Below are 20,413 nucleotides of genomic sequence, written 5' to 3'. Positions count from 1 at the left end.
GAATTCTAATTATACTCCTCTCAACTCTGGTATATTGGCATTCCTGAACTTTTGACATAACCTATTTCAATTTACATTTACTGAGAAGTTCTAATATATCTGACTTTGTACCAGAGCAGAAGTTTCCTCCTAACATCTTTTTATCCTCAGCACATAGCACAATGTTTAGAACTTAGTAGGTTCTCAAAACGTATTTCCGGAATAAGTATAGAAACTGCACAGGTCCTGCTTTCAAAGAGCTGTCAATCTAGTAGGAAAGATGGATTTTAGCTCAGGGATGCCCATTTTAGGCTTGTAACCTACAAAACTATGTAAGATAATAAGTTTGTGTTGTGCTGAGCCAGTAGGTAATTTCTTATGGTAGTCATAGGAAGCTGCCTTGGGGGTCAGGAAATTGGTTTCAGCTCTGACAAGGCTTTACTGCGGTGGTATTTCATGAGAATCCATGGGCATGGATGCAGGGGAGGGAAACAGGTGCTGTTAGTTAAATCCTTGCTACTCAAAATCTGGTCCCTTCTGAGCAGCCCCAGTGCAAATTAGCCTTTTATTTGGAAATGCAAAATGTCATGCATCAGTATTTTAAGGAGATCCCCAGGTGAGCCGTATTCATATTATAAGTTTGAGAAGCACTAGGCTAAAGTTATTAAAAACTATTTTAAAATGTGGAGAAATCTTTGATGCTTCTTTTTTGACACCCACGTTTGCTGGGGGAAAAAAATACTCAACCGCACCCACAAAAAGACTGCTGGTTGCTATTTGTTAAGCATGATGAAAGATATAAATATTTCTACTACTTTTAAATAATGAAAAAGCCCTTCAGTAAAATCCACTTACCCCACCTGCAAAGGATTTTCCTTTGAAAATTCCATTTGTTTGAGAGATTTTAAATGTCAAAAGTTTTAAAGTTTTATACCTTTAAACAAACATTAGAATTCCTAGCATAGTACCCACAGAGCCATGTTGTGGGGGACAAAATAATTTCATTCACATAATACATTTTCTTTAATTACTTTAATATAAAAGACAGCAATGTTCCATATTTCACATAATATAAAAAAAAGTTTTAAAACTCTCTAATAAGTTTTTAATGAAAATAAATTTATTGAGGGGTAGCAATAACTACAAAATTAATATTACCAAATCATTACTCAAGCCTTTGCATTAACTATAGTATCTGCAGGGTAGGTAGAGAAAATACCAAGTAAGAATATGGACATCTGAAAACTCCATTTTATGCAGCCTGTAACTCTCCGCTGAATCTTGTGCATATTAGAAGACGTATTCAACATTGTTGTAAATACATTCAGCCCAAGTCAAAAATCTTAAAACAGCTCTCCAATAATCATGTAATATTGCAAACCATTCTGTCTGCCAAATTAAAACAAAGAATGGCCCCATGAACGTTTCTAAGTAAAAGATTCTACTAAAAAAAAAAAAAAAAGAACAGTAACAGAGAATTAGTGGTAACAATTAGAATAAGAAAATTAGCATAATCAAAGATATATAATTACTCAATATAAGTAAGTTTGGTTAGATCAATGCAACTCACCCAAGTGAGTTGACGGCACTGTAAAAGGAACGGGAGTAGCATGATCCACAGGCTTGTTTTAAATTCTCACCTAATAATCCTATTTCAATCTACCTATAAAGTAAAAGCACTGAATCCATACAACAACAGATTGTTTAACAATAATACAAAAGCCAAACCATTATCACATTTTTTTTCTTTATGCTGCACAATTAAAGAAAACTTCACAAGAGTATTCACTTTAAAAAATAATAATCAGTGGATACAGTATAGACAAAACAGGCACCTCCATTATAATTTTTTTCTTAATAAATAAAAGCACATTAACAACAACAAGAAAAGAAGAAAGAAAGCAGCACCTGAAGCCTTTGACATTTGTAACTAAATGCTGGTACCCAAATGGTCTAACTGGTTATGTTTGACTAAGAGGCGCAAAAAAGGAGCCAAGTTTTGACTTTAACATTTTAATTCTAGCAGAGACAAGAGCTTGTCTGGGCTTACAGTTCTGTCACCTGATGGTGAGTAGTAGCATACCAGTCCTTCAAATGTCCTTATACTTTGGAAAGCAGACCTGACTCTGGAGCACTCGCCTTAATTAAATTCTGAATTTCCTTGAATTTTGGATGGTCTTTATCTGCAACCAGTTGTAGCAGAACAGCTTCACTTGTAGTCACTATGATCCCAGTTCGAGCAAGACGCTTAAAAAAAAAAAAAAAAAGGACAAATCAAGAAATGAGCATGACAATGAACACTGTATAACAACAAAAGCTATGGCGGGACACAGTAATTAGTGTCCTCTATTAGTGTCTTTAGCCATATGATCAAGTGATGGGGATAGATTTCAAACTAGTCACACCATAAACCCACTATGCTTATTCTCAGTATTAGTAATATGGACTAGGAACAAGCAAAGATGGAGTTAATATGAATTTTATGTGCCAGAGACAAAGGGAAATCAAGACTATGAATGTAAAACAATATTTAATTTTTTTCTGTCTCCAAACATCTTGCATACAACAATGTATGTCCTTCCCATAAAAAAGAAATGCCTGGTGGTGGAGCCTCATATATGTAAGAATGTGCCCCTGGGCTGATAATAGAACCACCGCTGCTGCCACCATCATAAACCTCAGGATCACTAAACAAGAGTATAAAATTTAACGTTTTGCTAGCAGCTCAAAGAAAGTCCTTGCCGAAGTGCCCCAGTGGAATTGTAGTAAAGAGCCAAGGACAGAAATCTCAAAGGATGGCTCAGTTGGTTGAGCGTCTGCCTTTGGCTCAGGTCGTGATCCCAGAGCCCAGGGATCGAGTCCCACATCGGGCTCCCCACAGGGAGCCTGCTTCTCCCTCTGTGTGTCTCTGCCTCTATCTCTCATGAATAAATAAATAAAATCTTTAAAAAAAAAATCTCAAGGAGGGAAGGAGGGAAAGAGAAAGGCAAAGAAGAGAAGACAAAGTCAAGACCAAGTGAGAGAGGAGTGGAGAAGGGAATAGGAGAGAATTCTGGAGTGGAGATATATTTTCTGGATGTCTTTATTATCAAAGAAAACTGGCTGACTGCTGTCCCAAGAACCACCTACTGTAAGAACCACGGAAGACAGTTGGTTAGAAACAATTCCTACAAAGGTCAGAGGAAAAGACCCAGATCAGTCACTCCTCATAGAGAAGGAGTCAGGAGAGGAGCCAGGATATCCTCAGACAGTGAAGGTCAAGCCCTCAGCCGCATGCAGGTGCACGGGGGCCTGACCCTCCCACAGGCAGCACAAACTCTTCCTTTTTGCCAGAAAGGAGGCAAAAGGGAGAAGCCACAGCCTACTTCTCAGAAAGCCAGCTCAGACCTGGACAGCCCATGCAGATGAGCATGCCGAGCAGATGAGCAGCACACTCAAGAAAAGACAAAAAAGAATTACGTAGGGAAGAGGAAGGAAAGAAGCAAGCGTGCTAGTACCAGTTATGGTGGGACAAATACCCGACAGTGAGTTTTTTAAAGACTTCGGGAAACTAAATTCCTCCTCCTTTAGGTCCACTTCTGACTATCCTGTAAAAACCCTTAGAGATCTCCAGGACTGGGGCAGGGCCGGCTTCTCAGAGAGGAGCCGGGACAAACCTAAGAGGAGATGCCGGTGAGCCAGGTCAGTGTCTTCAAATGCCGCCTGCACCCTCAGCAGCGGCAAGCCCTGCCGGGCCTTTATCACCGCGCCTGGTCCAACCGGGGGACGTTCGGTAACTCACTCTGAGTCTTAGTCACACACCTGCAGTCTGTGAAAGCACTCTGTACAGGGCAAGAGTGCCACCAGAGGTCAGTTCCCGCTCATCTCGCTAGCTCCTCAGCAAGGCAGGAAGGGCAGAGAACTGTTCTTTGGTTTGAGGAAGAAATCAGACGACCCCTGAAAAAAACAGCTTTCCCAAGGGCTCCGCTGACCCTCGGTGCTACAGTCAGGTCACCCTGGCAGAAGCAGGCTATATGCCTGAGGCACAGAAATACACCTTCGTCAACGGACACCCACACAGTATTATGTAGCTTCAAGATGGAAGGATGGCCGCCACGACTGACTGGATTTCAAACAAACAAACAAAAATCAAGCCAAGAATGTATGTTAGCGGAAGGCGTGGCTCAGCAACAGGCAAAGTTTTTAGAAGAGACTACCAGGCCTTCCTGCAGGCCTGCCTGCCCCACACTGATAGGAGCCTGAGCAGAAAGAAAAAGAGGCATCTTCTGCACACACGGTAGGTTTGTACACACCAACCGTTGCTAAGAGGACGCCCACAGTCCTGGTCCCAAACTCTTTCCTGGATGAAAATGGGGCGGAAGCTCCAAACTGTGGCTTGTTAACACACACAGGTCTTCACTGGCTTCCAAAATTCATCCCCTACACTGACAAAACCACTCCAACAAGGCCGAAAGAAAAGTTATTCTGACCCACACACTCAAAATGCAAGGGCACAAAGCCATGGCAGCTTCAGAGAGGGCAGGGGGAGGGGGAACTAAGCCCAGTAAATTTCCAACCAACGTAAACAACCCGGCGTGCAAGGCCAAGGGTATCAAGTTCCAGAGAGGGTTTCATCTGTTTTATTCTGCATTTCCTCTACAATTATTAGTTGAAAGAAACAATGCCTGACAAATGGTCAGTGCTCAAAATATTCTGTTGAAGAAAGCACACACTACAAACCCTGGCACAGAAGTTTCAATAACAGTAACTATAAATCTTAGTAGTGTAATAATCTCAACAGGCAGTAAGGGTAGTCTCAGGAATTCCTTAAGTACTTGTGTTCCAAAGGAACAGAGAAGGGGAGCTGGCCGGGTTGCTCTTTAATTTTCACAGTCCTACAGTTAAAGGAGAAAAACTAACATTTCTCCTAATAAATTAGGTACAAACTACAACACCTCCATATAAAATTAAGACTAAGAAAAAAATGTGAAATGTGGCCTGCCTCCCCCATCATCCTGACCTGTTTTTTTTTTTTTTTTACTTTTCAACCTCCACTCTTGAGCCCAAGGAAATGCTGGTTTGCTGTGCTTCTTCTGAAGTCACCCAGACCATATGCTCCTGAGAACTTCTCAAGACTGGTCCCTGCCAGGTGGTTAGAAGCTGATATAATGCTTCTATATTTCAAATAAGACTAACCTTATGGACACAGCAACAAACAATCATCACAATAAAAATGAATGCCGCATTGGGGTGACTGGGTGATGGGCGCTGAGGGGGGCACTTGACAGGATGAGCACTGGTTGTTATACTACATGTTGGCAAATCGAACTTATATATATATATACATATATATTTTTTTTTTTTTTTTAAAGAAAATGAATGAAGCAGCTAACATTTGAGTGTTTACTGTGTCAGATGCCACCCTAAGTGCCGTCAACACATTACCTCATTTAATCCTCACCAAATCCTCCCATGTCGTGGCTTTTCCACTTTCCCAGTAAGAAATCTGAGGCACATGTATTAACTAGATAACTTGTCTTTGAACACAGATTTACAAAACACCAGAACTTGCATCCAGACCAGTGTCTGGACTCCTGACCACTGAGATTAGACTACTTCTCAATGAGCTTCAAGTGGTAAATAGGTTGACCACATTTTTATTCCCAGCCTTATAAGACAAAATTGCCAACAATCATAATTTTGTGCAATAAATGCCATAATAAAGACATGTCTCAAAAAAGTATTTGAATGGAGGACAAAAGTCCTAGCAATTTCTTTATAAGCAAAATGTGATGATAATGATGGTGATGACTGGAAGTTTTTAGTTTTCCACTTCTGTGGAAACACTTCATGTTCTGGACCTTAGCCTTACTAGAGAAGGGATGGGCCAACCAGCGCCTTAAAGAAACTGCCTGCTGCCAAGTCCCCACTTCCTTCTGCATCAGCTCTCTTCTATGACTTTTCTCCTTTCTTCCCTTTGGCTCTCTCATTTGCCCTACCTCAACACCCTTGGGAACACTCTGGGCTAAAGAAATGGCTTTGCAATCCAACAGAGAAAGTGGTTCAAAGGCCAGCTTGGGCAGAACACTGGAGGATCTCAACAACAACAAAATTTGTGTTTCCCATTCTCAATAAAAAGGAGTTAAAACACTTCCCAACTCAACCCACATGGACATTACTCTAAAATTACTACAGAACTAGAATTAAACGTGAGAAAGAGAACCATCCACAACATGGAATGACTGTTTCAAAGGATTATATGATATGGTAGTTTGCTTTTCAACAGTCTTGAAAGAGAAAATGCTTATGAAAGAGAACTGTTAGGCAACACTGGCAAAACATCTCTGATTCCCTAACTATGAACCACCCTGATCTTCTGGGGCAGATGGCCAAGAAACACTATGTGTGAGTGGTGTCCAGAGGCACTGATATACCTCCTATGCCCAGAATTCAAGTCTAAGGAAACCTAATAGAGGCTGAACCAAGTTTAGGCCCACCACGCCCTAGGGCTGGGCTGATTTAAATCTAGGTGGGCTTTTCTAATTTGCAAATCTCTCAATGGTTCAGACTAAGCTTACTAGAATACCTCTTAGAAGTTCGTATTACTAGAATACCTTTTAGAAGCTCGTACATCAAACTATAGCAATGCTATGAGGAAAGATATTCAAGACATCAAACTATAGCAATGCTATGAGGAAAGATATTCAAGAGCTTTTGGTGTCACCAGAGATCTAGATCTAAGGAGTAAGGAGACAGAAGATATAAAACAGAATATAGTGGCAAGATCTCAAAGGTCAGTCAGCACAAAATCACGACTCTGGAAGTTGATGAGTCCAATAGCATCAGACGCAGCTCAAATTGAAGATGTAAATCTTTGACTGCTATGAAGTATTCATTGTTCTTCAAATTAATTCGGAGAAGTTGATAAATTATTTCTTTTCAAGCAGGACAATTACCTCAAGAGCAAACATCCGGTCCATCATGCTTCTCGATGAGGTGGCATCAGCAACAATATGAACCTCAATACCTCGGCCAACTAGCTCCAAAGCTGTTTGTTGGATGCACACATGAGTCTAGTAGGAAAATTAAAAATCCTATGTAACATTGCAGTGACGCAATTTATAAACGTGTAACAACATGATAACGTGATAAAGCAGAAAAAGTACTAGAGTTCTTAAGAGACCTTGTCCTACACCTAGTTTTGCCTCTAACTTGCTAGGTGATCTTGAAAATAAAGTGTCTTAAGCTTTCGTTTCCTCACTGTGAAGTCAGGAGTTGGATTACATCAAGCTTCCTCATCCTAAAATCCTTAAACAACTCAGAGCGCTGTAAGGATCTTTTTTTTTTTTTTTAAGATTTTCATCTGTCATCTGGATGACCTTCATATGGCTAACTACTACCACGCTGTTCTGATGCCACTCGTGGTTAGGTTTATTTCTGAACTCACTGAACTCACTCTGAGTACCTAACAAAGAATGAGTCAGCAATATTGCAGACTGAGAAACAAGTAGAAAAACTACGTTGGTACAAGATACCCAGTAGGAAAGGTAGGCCAAGTTAAAAATAATATGTGACAAAGGCAAAAAATATCCAGTATACAGCACAAGCAGATGTATTATATATATATTCCATCTTAGTAGGTACTAACTTGTAACAATTCATTAGCAGAGAATATTGAGCAAAACTATGCCCCAACAACAGCTTCTTTATACAAGCAATGAATAATTACATTTCAATACCAGGATGCCAACCTTATGTGCACATGACGAGTGAACTTTGGAGAATTATCAACTGACGTGTCATTAAAACTGGCACTGCAGGACTGTTCAAAGATGATTTTGATTAGGCATGAGGTCTGATAATGATGAATCAGCAAAAAAAAGTGCCAAAGTCAACAACATTTGGCATGATATATTTCTATAAAGTCTTCCTCTATATTGTCATTATTGAAGCCAAAATACAAAAATATTTCACACACATCTAAACCTAAGGCTGTATCTTTCTACTCTTAAAATCAACTATATAAAAACCACCATTAACACATCATAGGTATATTAAATTAATACTTTTGGATATCATTGGTTTTATAGTTTTTTTCATAATCTTTAAATCTTTATATCTGACTCAACAGCTGTTTAAATACTATGAATAAATACGTATGTTCTGTTCATACATATGCAAAAAAAAAACAGATCAAACAATCAGTCATTTTTATCAGCATTAGGAATCTGTATTTTTTCCTTTAAAAGGTACATGAAAAAAATAAAAAATAAAAAAAATAAAAGGTACATGATTCAGGCATAAAGGCCAATGAACTACACAACTTCTAAAGTTCTTCTACAGCAAAAATACGACCAAGGTGAAATCATACAACACAAATAAAAATACAGCCTCTGATGAAAATGTGCCCCAAAAGTAGTAGAGTAGTTAAAAGCAAAGGCCCAAGAACCAACCAACCTAGATTAAAATCCAACTCCATCCCTTAACCAGCTACATGAACCTAAGCAAATTTGTATAGCATCTACATTTTAGTTTCCTCATCTTTAACAATGGGGGAGAAAAAAGTACTTAATTGGCTCAGAAAGTTACTGGGAATGTTGAATGAATGGATACAGACCATTGCCATGCAAACAGTCAACATTTAATAAAGGGTGGATGTTTTTCATCATTACTAGTCTAATCTGTAAAATCGCACTGTCAAAATACCAGGTTTTCCACAAATGATATTGTATCCCACACATAACAAATGGCACTTACTTCTACTCCAAATAACACAACACTCCTGACTCCAGGAATCTCGGCTAATGCTGCTTCTACTTCTGGTATTACCATTGAAAACTTGGTCTTTGGAAGTACCAGTTTTACACCTGTTAAATCAATTTCTTGAACAGTGCTTCCAAGACCTTTCGGGTACTGTTCTGTTACAATAACTGGAATTCCTAACATTCGAGCCCCTTGTAACTGGAAGAAACAAATAAACAAAAAACAAAGATAATTAGCAAAATACATATTTGTGTGTGTGTGTGTGTATATATGTATACACACACACACACACATAAATGCATTATCATGCTTCAGGGAATTGGAAAAAATAAACACGCAAACATACCAATCTTTGTCCCACACTAATAATATCGCCAAAATATTTGATGGCTGGTCTGAATCGTTCCTGCATATCACAGCAGAAAAACACAGTGCTTGAAGGCGTAAGATTTCCCAGGGTGGTGAGCTGAGGAAAAAAAGAAAAAAGAATGATTTCACACTCGTTATACAACAACATTTATTTTCAGTGGAGGTCAATAAAGGAGAAAAGTGTTCCTACTGTTTGACCCAGTAAGTCAATTTCTACAACTATTATCCAAAAGAAGCGATCCAAATTACAAAAAGAAAAAAAATTATCCACAAAGATGCTGACTGATTGCTTTTAATAGTGAAAATTAGAAATAAACCAAGAACCAATAATACAGAAATGACTCCACAAATTTTAACACATTCCCAGGATAAAACATTTTTTAGAGAATTAGAATAACAAGCAAATAAGTTTTCAAAATATTTGAACCATCTATAAAGAAATGCTTATGATCTAATTTTAAAAAGAGAGCACAATTCAATAGTATCTCAATCATGTAAAAATATAAACAGAAGGTAAAAGCAAATACATGAAAGTATTAACAAGTAGTTAGACAGTTATGAGTCTTGGTAATATTTTTTCTTTATACTTTATACTTTTCTTACCTTCTCCAAATGCTATTTTAAAACCCTTCCCAAATGTCATTTAAAAATATGCATTGCTTTTATAATTAGAAAAAAATGTTATGATAGTAAACAACTTAAGTTTGATGAACAGAAACCAATCAAGAATTGCTGCTGTCATCAAAACAGAAATATTAAGATGCTGTTCTCAGGAATAACATCTCAGAGTACAAAAAAGAAGTGCAATGAAATGATGCCAAGCACATCACCAGTGTTCAACGGACAGACCTAAATTTGACATCTGTATTCTTAAACATATTCATCACAATTAGGAAAATAAATGAATTAAGGTTAAAAAACAGGTATTAGGGCAGCCCGGGTGTCTCAGCAGTTTAGCGCTGCCCTCAGCCCAGGGCCTGATCCTGGAGACCCGGGATCAAGTCCCGCGTCCGGCTCCCTGAATGGAGCCTGCTTCTGTCTGGGCCCCACCCCCCACTCCCCTCTCTGTGTGTCTCATGAATAAATAAATAAAATCTTAAAAAACAAAACAAAACAGGTATTAGATTACCCAGCTTTACATTAATTCCATCGTTGGTCTACTCTAACAACTTGAGCCCAGTATGGATCTACAAAAGAATGAAAACCACTGGTGAATGTTAAAAATTTAATGTCATTCATGGATTCTTAAAGGTCCAGGAGGCTTTTCTTCCTACCTTCTCAAATTTCAGAAAGCACTGTAAAGGAAGCAGTCCCGTCCTAAAGAACCCATTCCCTCCTATTACTAATTAACCAGTCCTTAGAGTCCCCTCTCTAATTATGCTGTTTTGCCCTAAATCCACCCATGGATAATAGCTGTTAATAACTTTCTAGAGAAAACTGTGTCCCAGTTATATGGTGGTGGCTTCCCCACACCAGCCTGGCCCAAGACCTTCCCTGCAGACCCTACCACTGCACAGGTTGTACTCTCAGGAAACAATTACCACAGGAATTAAGTGAATCATTAAAAAGACTCTTTTATCCTTCTAGTGAGTTTGTACTTCATTAGCGATATGGTCTGAGGAACTCTGGCATCAGTTTCCCTTTGGTGTTTAGACATGCAACACCAAGTTCATGGCAGAATGGGAGTGCCATTTGTAATTCTAACACTATGTATAGAGTTTTCCTATTTTGCCAATAAAGTATGGTTAAAATAAATATTCAAGCATCTTAAATTCCATAGTCTATCTTTAACTGTTTGCTTTCTTGAATGTTTAATGTAAGTATCATTTTCCGAAGCAGTATGATGTATATATAAGTAATTAGGACACAATTTTAAAAACCAATCACTCTTTATGACTATGTATTTTAAATTCTCAGGAAAAATTAAATTCTGGATCAAAGCGTTCAAAGTCTAAATGGGTCCCTAGTCACCCACAACATGTTTAGGGCACATGAGAAAATGCAGTTTACCTGCAACTGGTCTGTTTGAAATGATAGCAATGCAAGTCGGCCATTCTCACCATTCCAGGGCAGTGAACGCAGTAAGCAGGCAAAGTAAACTGGGAGGGGCCTAAGTGTGCTGGATGGCCTCACATTATCACACTCAGAGCTCAGAACTGCTATATCTCCAGCTTGCAGATCTCGTCTCAGATAACGGACAGCCTCTGTAGTATGTATTCCTAACAAGTTTAGTCGTCCAGACTCTAAATTCACAGAAGGTCATAAAGAGCAAATCAGAAAGGAAGCTGCTGGATATAGGTAAACTGGTATCAGCAAGAAATGATAGATGACAGAGAAGAGACTCAAAATGCAATAAAAGCAGATCAGGTCAAAACTCAACTAGTTCCACATCTAGACTTCTACTGGAGGAGTGTGTGTGTGTGTGTGTGTGTATGATATATATATATATATATATATATCGTATATATCGTATATATATGTATGTAACATATATGTTATATATATATTTGTAACTTAGAAATTGAGACAATATCACTTTACCACACTCACTAAGAAAATGTTAAATTATATAATACTTCAGGACCACCAATATTAAAATGATCAAAATATTCAATATTGAGTAAAGGAATAAAGTCTTACCTACCCAGAAATCCTAAATATTGAGAGTTGTCATCTCCTGGGTTTTTTGTTACCTGGTGCTTCCTACCTCCTTTCAGCTATGAGGTCTGCTGCTCTGGGCAGGGGGCCACATAAGACCCATGTCATAGTAGACACAGACTGAGAACATCAGAAAATGCAGCCATTAAATCCTCACCACCTTGCAAAACTCTTCCAGTATAGGAACTCTAACAGAGAAAAACCAGAGAGATAATGTGGGAAGGCATGTTTTTGTGCGGAGATGATTGGTTATAATTTAGTGAATCAAAAATGTCCAGAGAGCCTCCTCTCAGTAAGTCAGACTTTAATGCCCTACATCCCCTTGGATGTGGCCTGCACTAAGTAATTTGCTTCCTCAAAGCAGAATACAGAGGGGTAGCATGACCTTATGGAAAAACCTGACAGACACTGCCTCTGTCAGGTGATCAAAACCGAGATAATCATTGAAGTCATGCTGATAGCATGTTAGTCTTGAAAAAAGGTGATGAGAACGACCTGCACGATGTGCCTCTCAAAATCCCACGACCCCATTTTAAGCATGAGAAAAACATCAGATAAACCAAAACTGAGGTACATTCTACCAAAATATCTGACGAATACTCAAAACTGTCAATGTCACCAAAAACAATACGAGTCTGAAAAACTTGTCATTGCCCAGGGGAGCCGAGGAAGACGTGACAACTAAACATAATTAGTATTCAAGAATGGATTGTGGAAGAGAAAAATGGCATTCAGGAAAAACTAGTGAAATCTGAATAAAGTATAGAGCTCAGAGCATCACTATGTACCCATGTTGGTTCCTTGGCTGTGACAAGCACTGTGCCCAGCAATGTAAGATGTTAACCAGTGGGGGGGGGTGGTAACTAGATCCAAGCATGCAGGGATTCTCTGAGCTATCTCTGCAACTCTGCTATAAGTCTAACACTACTCTAAAATTAAAAGCTTATTTAAAAAAAAGAGAGAGAGAGAGAGAGAGAGAGATCCCTATGCTATGGTAGCTGGTAGCTGGCGGGGAAATGTGCAACCGTATGAATAACCTGCATGATTGATGAGCCAGAAAGGAAGCTTTGAGGCTATAATAAAAAAGAGAAAAAACGAAAATAAAATAAAACAAAACAAAAAACAACCCTGAAAAACTCTAACCATGCCCAATCAACCCTCCAAATCCACATGAATTCAAGTAAGTTGTTGCTAAATTATGCTAAATTACACACTGACTCTGAAATCTGGAGACTTCTTAATTTGACTCCTGAATTTCTCCTAGATCAAAACCTTGTAGATAACTAAAAATGTTGTTCAGACACACGCTTTCACTGTAGGATAGCAAATAAAAAGTGGACTTGACCAAATGCCGTCACAAGTAAAATACAGCAATTACAAATCAATGCATATTCAAGAGGCATGAAAAAAATCACATATAAAAATGTGTGTAAACATACACACTGTCATATATCTGTATGTCTACAAATATCTCTATACACACACACATATTCAAACCTATTTCAATGAATATTTAGATACAAAAAACTGATCAGAGCCAATAGCTTCCTCAAGCGAGAGTTCCAGAGACCAATTTCAGGTATAAATTGTCTGCTTTCTTAAGAAATGCCACAGCTGGAATGTGACCTTCACAGTCAAAAGACTTCATCCCCAAGTCCTGTTATCACCATTATCATGACAGTATTTTCCGCTCTCCACTACCACATGGGTTCTGACCATTTTCTAACAATGGCTGTACATCTGCAGGGAAACTATCCCTCCTCTGCTAAGTGTCCCTGGTTCCTCGGGACAGGCACATACAGGGAGGCGTGCCTAGTGATGGCCCTTGCATCAGTTCTGTTCTTCCATAAAAGCAATTCATGGTGAGTGTTATATGTTGAATTGCATCCCTCAAAATTCATATGTTGAGGGGCACCTGGGTGGCTCAGTGGTTGAAGTCGTGATCCCAGGGTCCTGATATGGAGCCCCGCGCTGGACTCCCTGCATGAAGCCTGCTTCTCCCTCTGCCTGTGCCTCCGCCTCTCTGTGTCTCTCATGAATAAATAAATAAAATCTTAAAAAAAAAAAAAATTCATATGTTGAATTCCTAACCCCCAGCACCTAAGAAAGTGACCTTATTTGGAAATAGAATCATTGAAAAATAATTAGTCAGGATGACTAATATGACTAGTCATATTGGAGCAGGGTGGTCTTGTCTAAACCAACAAGACTAACATCCTTATAAAAAATGGAAATTTAGACAGAGAAAACCTTGGGAACACAAAAACAGTGATTAAGGTGATGGTCTATAAGCCAAGCAATGCCAAAGATTGCCAGCAAACCACCAAAAGCCAGGAAAGAAACATGGAAGAGATTCTCCTTCAGAGTCAACCCTGATGGCTAGCCTCCCAAACTGTGTGGAAATAGACTTCTATTGTATAAGCCACTCAGTTTGTGATACTTAGTTATAGCAGCCTTCTAGTGTAAACTACTACAGTGAGTAAACCGTGTATTTTTGGGAATGATGAAGGTTTGGAATTGTAATTGTGATGTGTTCAAAACCGTGGTAGTCTAGTGTAGTCACAAGATAGGCACGATGTGCTCGGGAGAGAGTCCAGAGGGGCTACGGGGTATCATGATTTCACTTGGATGTGTTTGCAAGGAAATGTCGCTATCACAGCTATAGTAAGGCCTTGCTCCAATCCGGACTCCCTTAAAACAAGTTTATGATGCAACTCCCCCGGGGGGTTACGAGACTCCCTACACAGCAGGACTGTGGGCCTTAGAATCTTGAGACCAAATTTCAATTTCACTAAATTCAATTACATAAAATCAGACAAATCATTAACATTTTCAAACAGCACTTCCTTATCTGTAAGAAAGCAGCAAAACAGTTTCTACCTCAGAGGACTACTTCAAGGATTCAACGAGCTTCATGTCATCAATCAATAAATTCATAGTTCCCACTCTCAAACATAGCTTATTTACAGGTAGCCTCCACAAGGGGTAAAAAGCATACAATGCTTTGGGCAGTAATCCAAAATCTTAAATGCTAAATTTTTTTGAAGTGACATACACACAATCCCACTGAACCAACTGGGGAAAGACAGACCACATCCCTCTAGATCCAGCTGTTTCCTCTCAGGGCCCTGACACTGTTCACCTCCCAGAGATCTGTCCCGCCTGCTTCTCTATTCTGTTTCTGAGCATTATTATCTATCTACTCCGCCTACGTGCTCCCACAGTAAAGGTTTCATAATCAGAAATCACCACCTCCAAACCAGCAAGCCCAAGGGAGTACAGATTTCCTTTCCTTCTTTCCAAACCCTGTCTTCTCTCCTGTTCCACCATGAACTCTGGGGTCTCTTCTAGCTAGAAAATGTCCATGCCCTCTGTTAAAAATAATAATAGTAGTAATAAACCTCCAAGAAAGTGAAAGCTGGAGCCAAATCCCTTCCCAATTAACCATCTCAGGAAAGGTCAAAATAACCTTCCCAGGGAAGCCCTTATCTTCGGCCCACACAAAGCTGCCAGAGCCTTCCCTCCTACATACAGAGGCAAAATGGTCTCACTGGCATCCTCCTCATGTCCACTTCTTCCTCTCTCCTGTCTGGGCTCTGCCTTCCATGGTAACAAGCTGGAAAATACACTGGTGATGGTATGGTATCAAATGTACAGGAGTTTCCAGGCTTGACTGCTTCCACTAAACTTGGGAAATACCTCTGGAAAAATTAAAACTCGTAAGTTATAAAAATGACCTAAATTCCCACCATTTAATCCTCTCATTTACATTTCTTCCTCTGCGTCTCAAAATGCCTCAGACTTAGAGCATTCTGACAAAGCAGACGACACAAACCACACTGGAAAGAAACATAAGCTGTCTTCAGCTACCTGAGCTGTCAGCAGACACTTGGTCACTGTGACAGATTATTTCAGAGAAGACACTCAAAAGTCCAATGCTGACAACGTGGGTCTCAAAGATCATCTCCACAGAAGAACCGTTAACCAACCATGGGTGGGTGCAGACAGTACGGCTCAAGCAACAACGGTATTTTATAAGGTCAGAGCAGCAGCAGTCAGGATAAGCATGAAAGCAGAGTCACTCCCCTATATTCTAGAATATACAGTATGTGAGCCAGACCCCTAGAGGCTCTAAAGTCTATGTTCAAGGAAACAACAAGTTACATTATTTAAACAGTGAACTACATGTAGGCAAACTTATGCTCTCTGTCCCCGCCTCTGGGAGAAAGGGCCTTATCAGGCTCCAGCAGCAGGGCCTCAATGATGGGCCATCTTGAATCTTCCTAAGGGACAGGCATTGATTCCAAAGAACAATGAACACCAGGCAAAACAAATAATATTACAAGCTCAAGTTTGTGGCCTGTTCTCCATTCTGCTTGATATTTTCATTAAGCATAAAAAGAGAAGACGAAGGCTATAGTCAGCTATCAGTCAGGCCCCTCACAAACTCTGATGGCTCCACCATTACCAGGGAATCTTGGGCAATCTGCCGTATGTTCTGCTATTTTGCAAAATGAGGGTTATGTTATCAGGTAAGGAACAAGAATGGGGTCTCATCCTTGTTTGTATTCATGGTGTCAGGCACTTAAGGCTGTCACTCAAATGTTTGTGTGATGAACTCTATGATCTCATTTAGCCATAAAATGTCCATGTCCCCAGGGTTAAAACAGTTATGTTCCAAAAGAATGTAATAAAATGTTCATGAAAAGATTATCTTCCCTTTCACTTCTGAGTATATACACACATAAATACACATATGTGTGTCTACATATATATATAAATATATATATATGACAATGAGAATATGGCTAGAGGAGGCACCCAGCTGAAGAAGTCAAAGCATTATGATTACTAGAAAGAGAGACTATAAAAGAAAAATATTATTAAAAACCTTAAAATAGGGGCAGCCTGGGTGGCTTCAGCAGTTTAGCGTCTACCTCCAGCCCAGGGCCTGATCCTGGAGTCCTGGGATCGAGTCCCACGTCGGGCTCCCTGCATGGAGCCTGCTTCTCCCTCTGCCTGTGTCTCTGCCTCTCTCTCTCTCTCTCTCTCTGTGTCTCTTATGAATAAATAAGTAAAATCTTTAAAAAAAAAAAAAAACCTTAAAATACATGAAGTATTATATAACAGATGCTTAAGGACTCTTGGGCTGTTTAGTGAGATATAAATAACCTTTTTAAAAAGATGGAACAAGGTTGTGCTATTGTGATTATTATTTTAAACATCACCACCAAAAAAATGACGTTACATCCTATACCAAGCAAAGTATTTCAAAAGCCACAAGTGACTGGAATTATAAAATGCCTTTTGAGAATGTATAGGATATTTCAGGTAGAGTCATACACATTATGAATTTCTAGAATGTTCCGTTAAAAAGAGCTGTCAGACCTGGGCCCCGAATTTTTCAAAATAAAAAATCTGATCCTGGGGGGAAAAACTGACTTACCGACATGGGGTAGAGGGGTCGCTAGTCTGGCCAAACATCTTATTATGTAAGGGCCCACCCTCCCTCCCAACCAATATACAAAACACATCACATTCAAGCCTGTACCCTCAGTTCAGCTCCAGGCCTCCTCAGTCTGAATGTGGATTCTGGCCTTTATTAATGGATTTGTCAAAGGTGCATCCATCTTCTTGAGTATTTTGGCAACAATAACCTAAATACACTGACAAGGAAGGCTGCAGAGAGGTGTCAGCCACGAAAACTCTTAAACACATAAAAAGGGGGAGGTAGTAAACACCTACCAACCACAATTCTCACAATCCTCTGTGTGGATAGCAGGGCAAATTCAGGGGGATCTGAGATCATCCCTTTAGGATCCCCCCAGGGGTAAATGGCAGAATCTCAGAGCCTTTGTCCCCTGAACACTGGAAATTTATCCAGGTACAAGTACCTGCTTTAGAAGCTTCTGGCATGGGTGCTGGGGTGATAAGAAACAAGATCAATTCTGCAGCTAGCTGACAACAGCTAGGAAAAAAAAAAGGGGGGGGGGGAAATAATCTTAAGAATGACACTGAAAAAAGGGAAAAAAGGGGGGGGGGGGATGACACCTGAATGTCAAAATGCCTTCTAAGTCTGAATCCCACATTTCAGTTTAGACTTCCCAAGAAATGGCTTATCAGTTTCTCAATTAAAACAAAACAAAACAAAAAAGCAACGATGAACAGTGTAGTACCTAAATATGTACCTCATGTTCCTTCTTTTCAAAAATAAAACTCCGCCAGCGAAACCTCTGAGCGTAAAAGGGACAGGAGACAGGCCGGCACGGTCAGGGCTGCGCGACTTTAAAAATACGTATAGTTAAAAAAGCTAGAAAATAATCCTCAGGTGTAACAACTTTCTCAGCCGGCACCATCGAAAAACCGTGGTCTGGCCAAAGTTGGGTAATTAATGAGGTCTTCCGGCCTGGAGTCAAAGGACTTTCTCAGCGTGGGCGACCAGGTCGGCCTCCAGCGGCTCAGGGGCAGGGACCAGGAAGAGGCGACGCCGAGGGCTATTCCGCGTCAGGCTCGGGGAGGCTGAGGCGCAGGGAGCCGAGCGCGGGGAAAGGCCGGATCCTCAAGTTTGGGTCTCCGCCGGCGGAAAGCACGACTCCCGGGTCCCGCGCCGAGCCCAAGCGCCGCAGCACCTCCTCAGCGCCCCCCGCCGCGCTCCCAACCGACCGCCACGGCGGGCAGCGCCCGGCCCTCAGCCCTCGGGCTCCGCCGGCCGCCGCACGCGCTCCCGCGCACGGGGCGGCGGCGGGCGGCGGGGGCCACACACGTGGGGGCGTTCTCGCCCCCGCCCCGCCCCCGCCCCCGCCTCGGGGCCAGGCACCCCCCGGCCCGCCCGGTCCCCGCGCCGCGCCCCGAGGTCGGCGGCCGCCGCGCAGCCCTCGCGAGCCAGCGAGGCGCGCAGGGCCCGGCGCCAGGGCGGCGCGGGGCACCTGAGGAGCGCGGCGGGGGCGGGGGCGGGGCCGGGAGCGGCGCGGCGCGCGGCCCTCCCGCGGGACCCACCTGGATCTGTAGCGGCACCAGGCGGACCTTGCAGCGCTCGCTCACCGCGAAGCCCTTGGGCAGGTCCACGTACTGGCCCCACTCCTCGGCGAAGAGCTGCACCACGAATTTGCGGTGCATGTCGATCTGGTCGCCGTACAGGCTGAGGAACTTCTGGATGAGCAGCTCGTAGCCCGCGCCGTGCGGCACGGACGAGGGCCGCGCGAAGACCGAGAAGCAGAAGAGCACGGGGACCGTGCCCGACGGCGCCCCCGCGCCCGAGCCCGCGCCGCCGCCGCCGCCGCCGCCGCCGCCCGCGAGCGCCGGGACCGCCAGCTCCGCCGCCGCCATGTTCCCCCGAGCGTCTGCCAGCTCCGCGGCCAGCCGGGCGCAGACAGGGCCGGCCGCCGCGGCCCCGCCTCCCCGCGCCGCCCGCCCGGGAAGGTGAGGGGGCGGGCCCTGGCGGCCGCGGCTCGCGCGCCCTCCCCGCCCCGCGGAGGGCGGACCGCGGCGGAGGGCCGGGCGGCGGGGCCGGGGCCTGGCTGGGCGGCGGGGGGCGCCCTCCCTCCCTCTCCCTCCCTCCCTCCCCCCCGACCCCGCGCGCCGCCCACCTTGGAACGCGCGCTGTGGGCTGGGGGAGGCCGGGCCGCCGGGCGGAGGCGGACGGGGCGCGTCACCTGTTGGCCGCGAGCGGAGACGCTCCGTCCGCCCTCCTGGAGGCCGGCGGCGGGGAGGTCAAAGCCCGTGGGTCTGGCTGAAGAGATCCCGAGAAGAGCCGCACAGTGTGATGTTTCCTTAGGAGCGTCATCCGAGGCTCAGAATCTCGTATTTTTTTCAGTCTCAGGGAACACAGTGTCCCTGGTAGTGAATTCGAGGTCTTCGCCTCCCTGTGTCTCAACCCGATTGCCGGGAGAACTTGGACTGGGAATTGCACAACATAAAGAGGTTTACGAGTAGAACTTGAGACTTTATAGTCAAACTCAGCATTTCTGTTAAGTTCGCAAAAGGGATCACCTTCAAATAAAGTGATCTGCCTTACAGCACTGTAGACCACGATCTACAATTAGCCGGAACTAGAGAAGCAGACGCTGTGAACAAAGTTTCCTTAACCTCAGGTCCTAGGTCAAGAGAGGCTCATGAGTGGAAACACGTCTTATATATTAGGGGTTTCCTCTTCCTAGAATGTAATAGCTTTTTTTTTTTATTTAATTTTTATTTATTTATGATAGTCACAGAGAGAGAAAGAGGCAGAGACACAGGCAGAGGGAGAAGCAGGCTCCATGCACCGGGAGCCCGACGTGGGATTCGATCCCGGGTCTCCAGGATCGCGCCCTGGGCCAAAGGCAGGCGCCAAACCGCTGCGCCACCCAGGGATCCCTAGAATGTAATAGCTTTTAAGCTAGGGCTTGTCCGCTGGCATCGTTGACATTTGGAAAGCATACTCCTTTCCCATGGGTGGCCGAGGGAGAGGGGACAGTCTTGTGTATTTGTCGGATGTTTAGCAGCATCTTTGGCCTCTACCCAGCAGATGCCAGTAGTCCTGGTTCCTCCTCCCTAGTCTTCACAATCAAAAATGTTTCCAGGCGTTGCCAGACAACCCCCAGGGGGCAAATTTACTCCCAGTAGAGAACTGCTTCTTTCAAGTGATGAATGCTAAGACCTCCATTTGGCCTTTATTGCTCACTAGTAC

General features: G+C 42.6%; 1 protein-coding gene across 1 annotated transcript; it reads right to left on the bottom strand.

The window, feature by feature from the left end:
• Nucleotides 1-1,077: 1,077 nt before the first annotated feature.
• On the bottom strand, nt 1,078-19,089 carry ISOC1 (isochorismatase domain containing 1). Its single transcript, XM_077911533.1, has 5 exons — nt 18,745-19,089; nt 9,068-9,187; nt 8,716-8,919; nt 6,915-7,031; nt 1,078-2,226 (listed from the first exon to the last, which is right to left on the bottom strand). The coding sequence occupies exons 1-5, from the start codon at nt 19,072-19,074 to the stop codon at nt 2,080-2,082; spliced, it is 918 nt and encodes a 305-aa protein (XP_077767659.1). The 5' UTR covers nt 19,075-19,089; the 3' UTR covers nt 1,078-2,079.
• Nucleotides 19,090-20,413: the final 1,324 nt, after the last annotated feature.

Source organism: Canis aureus, chromosome 10, assembly GCF_053574225.1.
Source record: "Canis aureus isolate CA01 chromosome 10, VMU_Caureus_v.1.0, whole genome shotgun sequence".
Taxonomy (NCBI): Eukaryota; Metazoa; Chordata; class Mammalia; order Carnivora; family Canidae; genus Canis; species Canis aureus.
The sequence above is the reverse complement of the archived record's forward strand: the minus strand, read 5'-3'. Positions and strand labels throughout refer to the sequence as shown.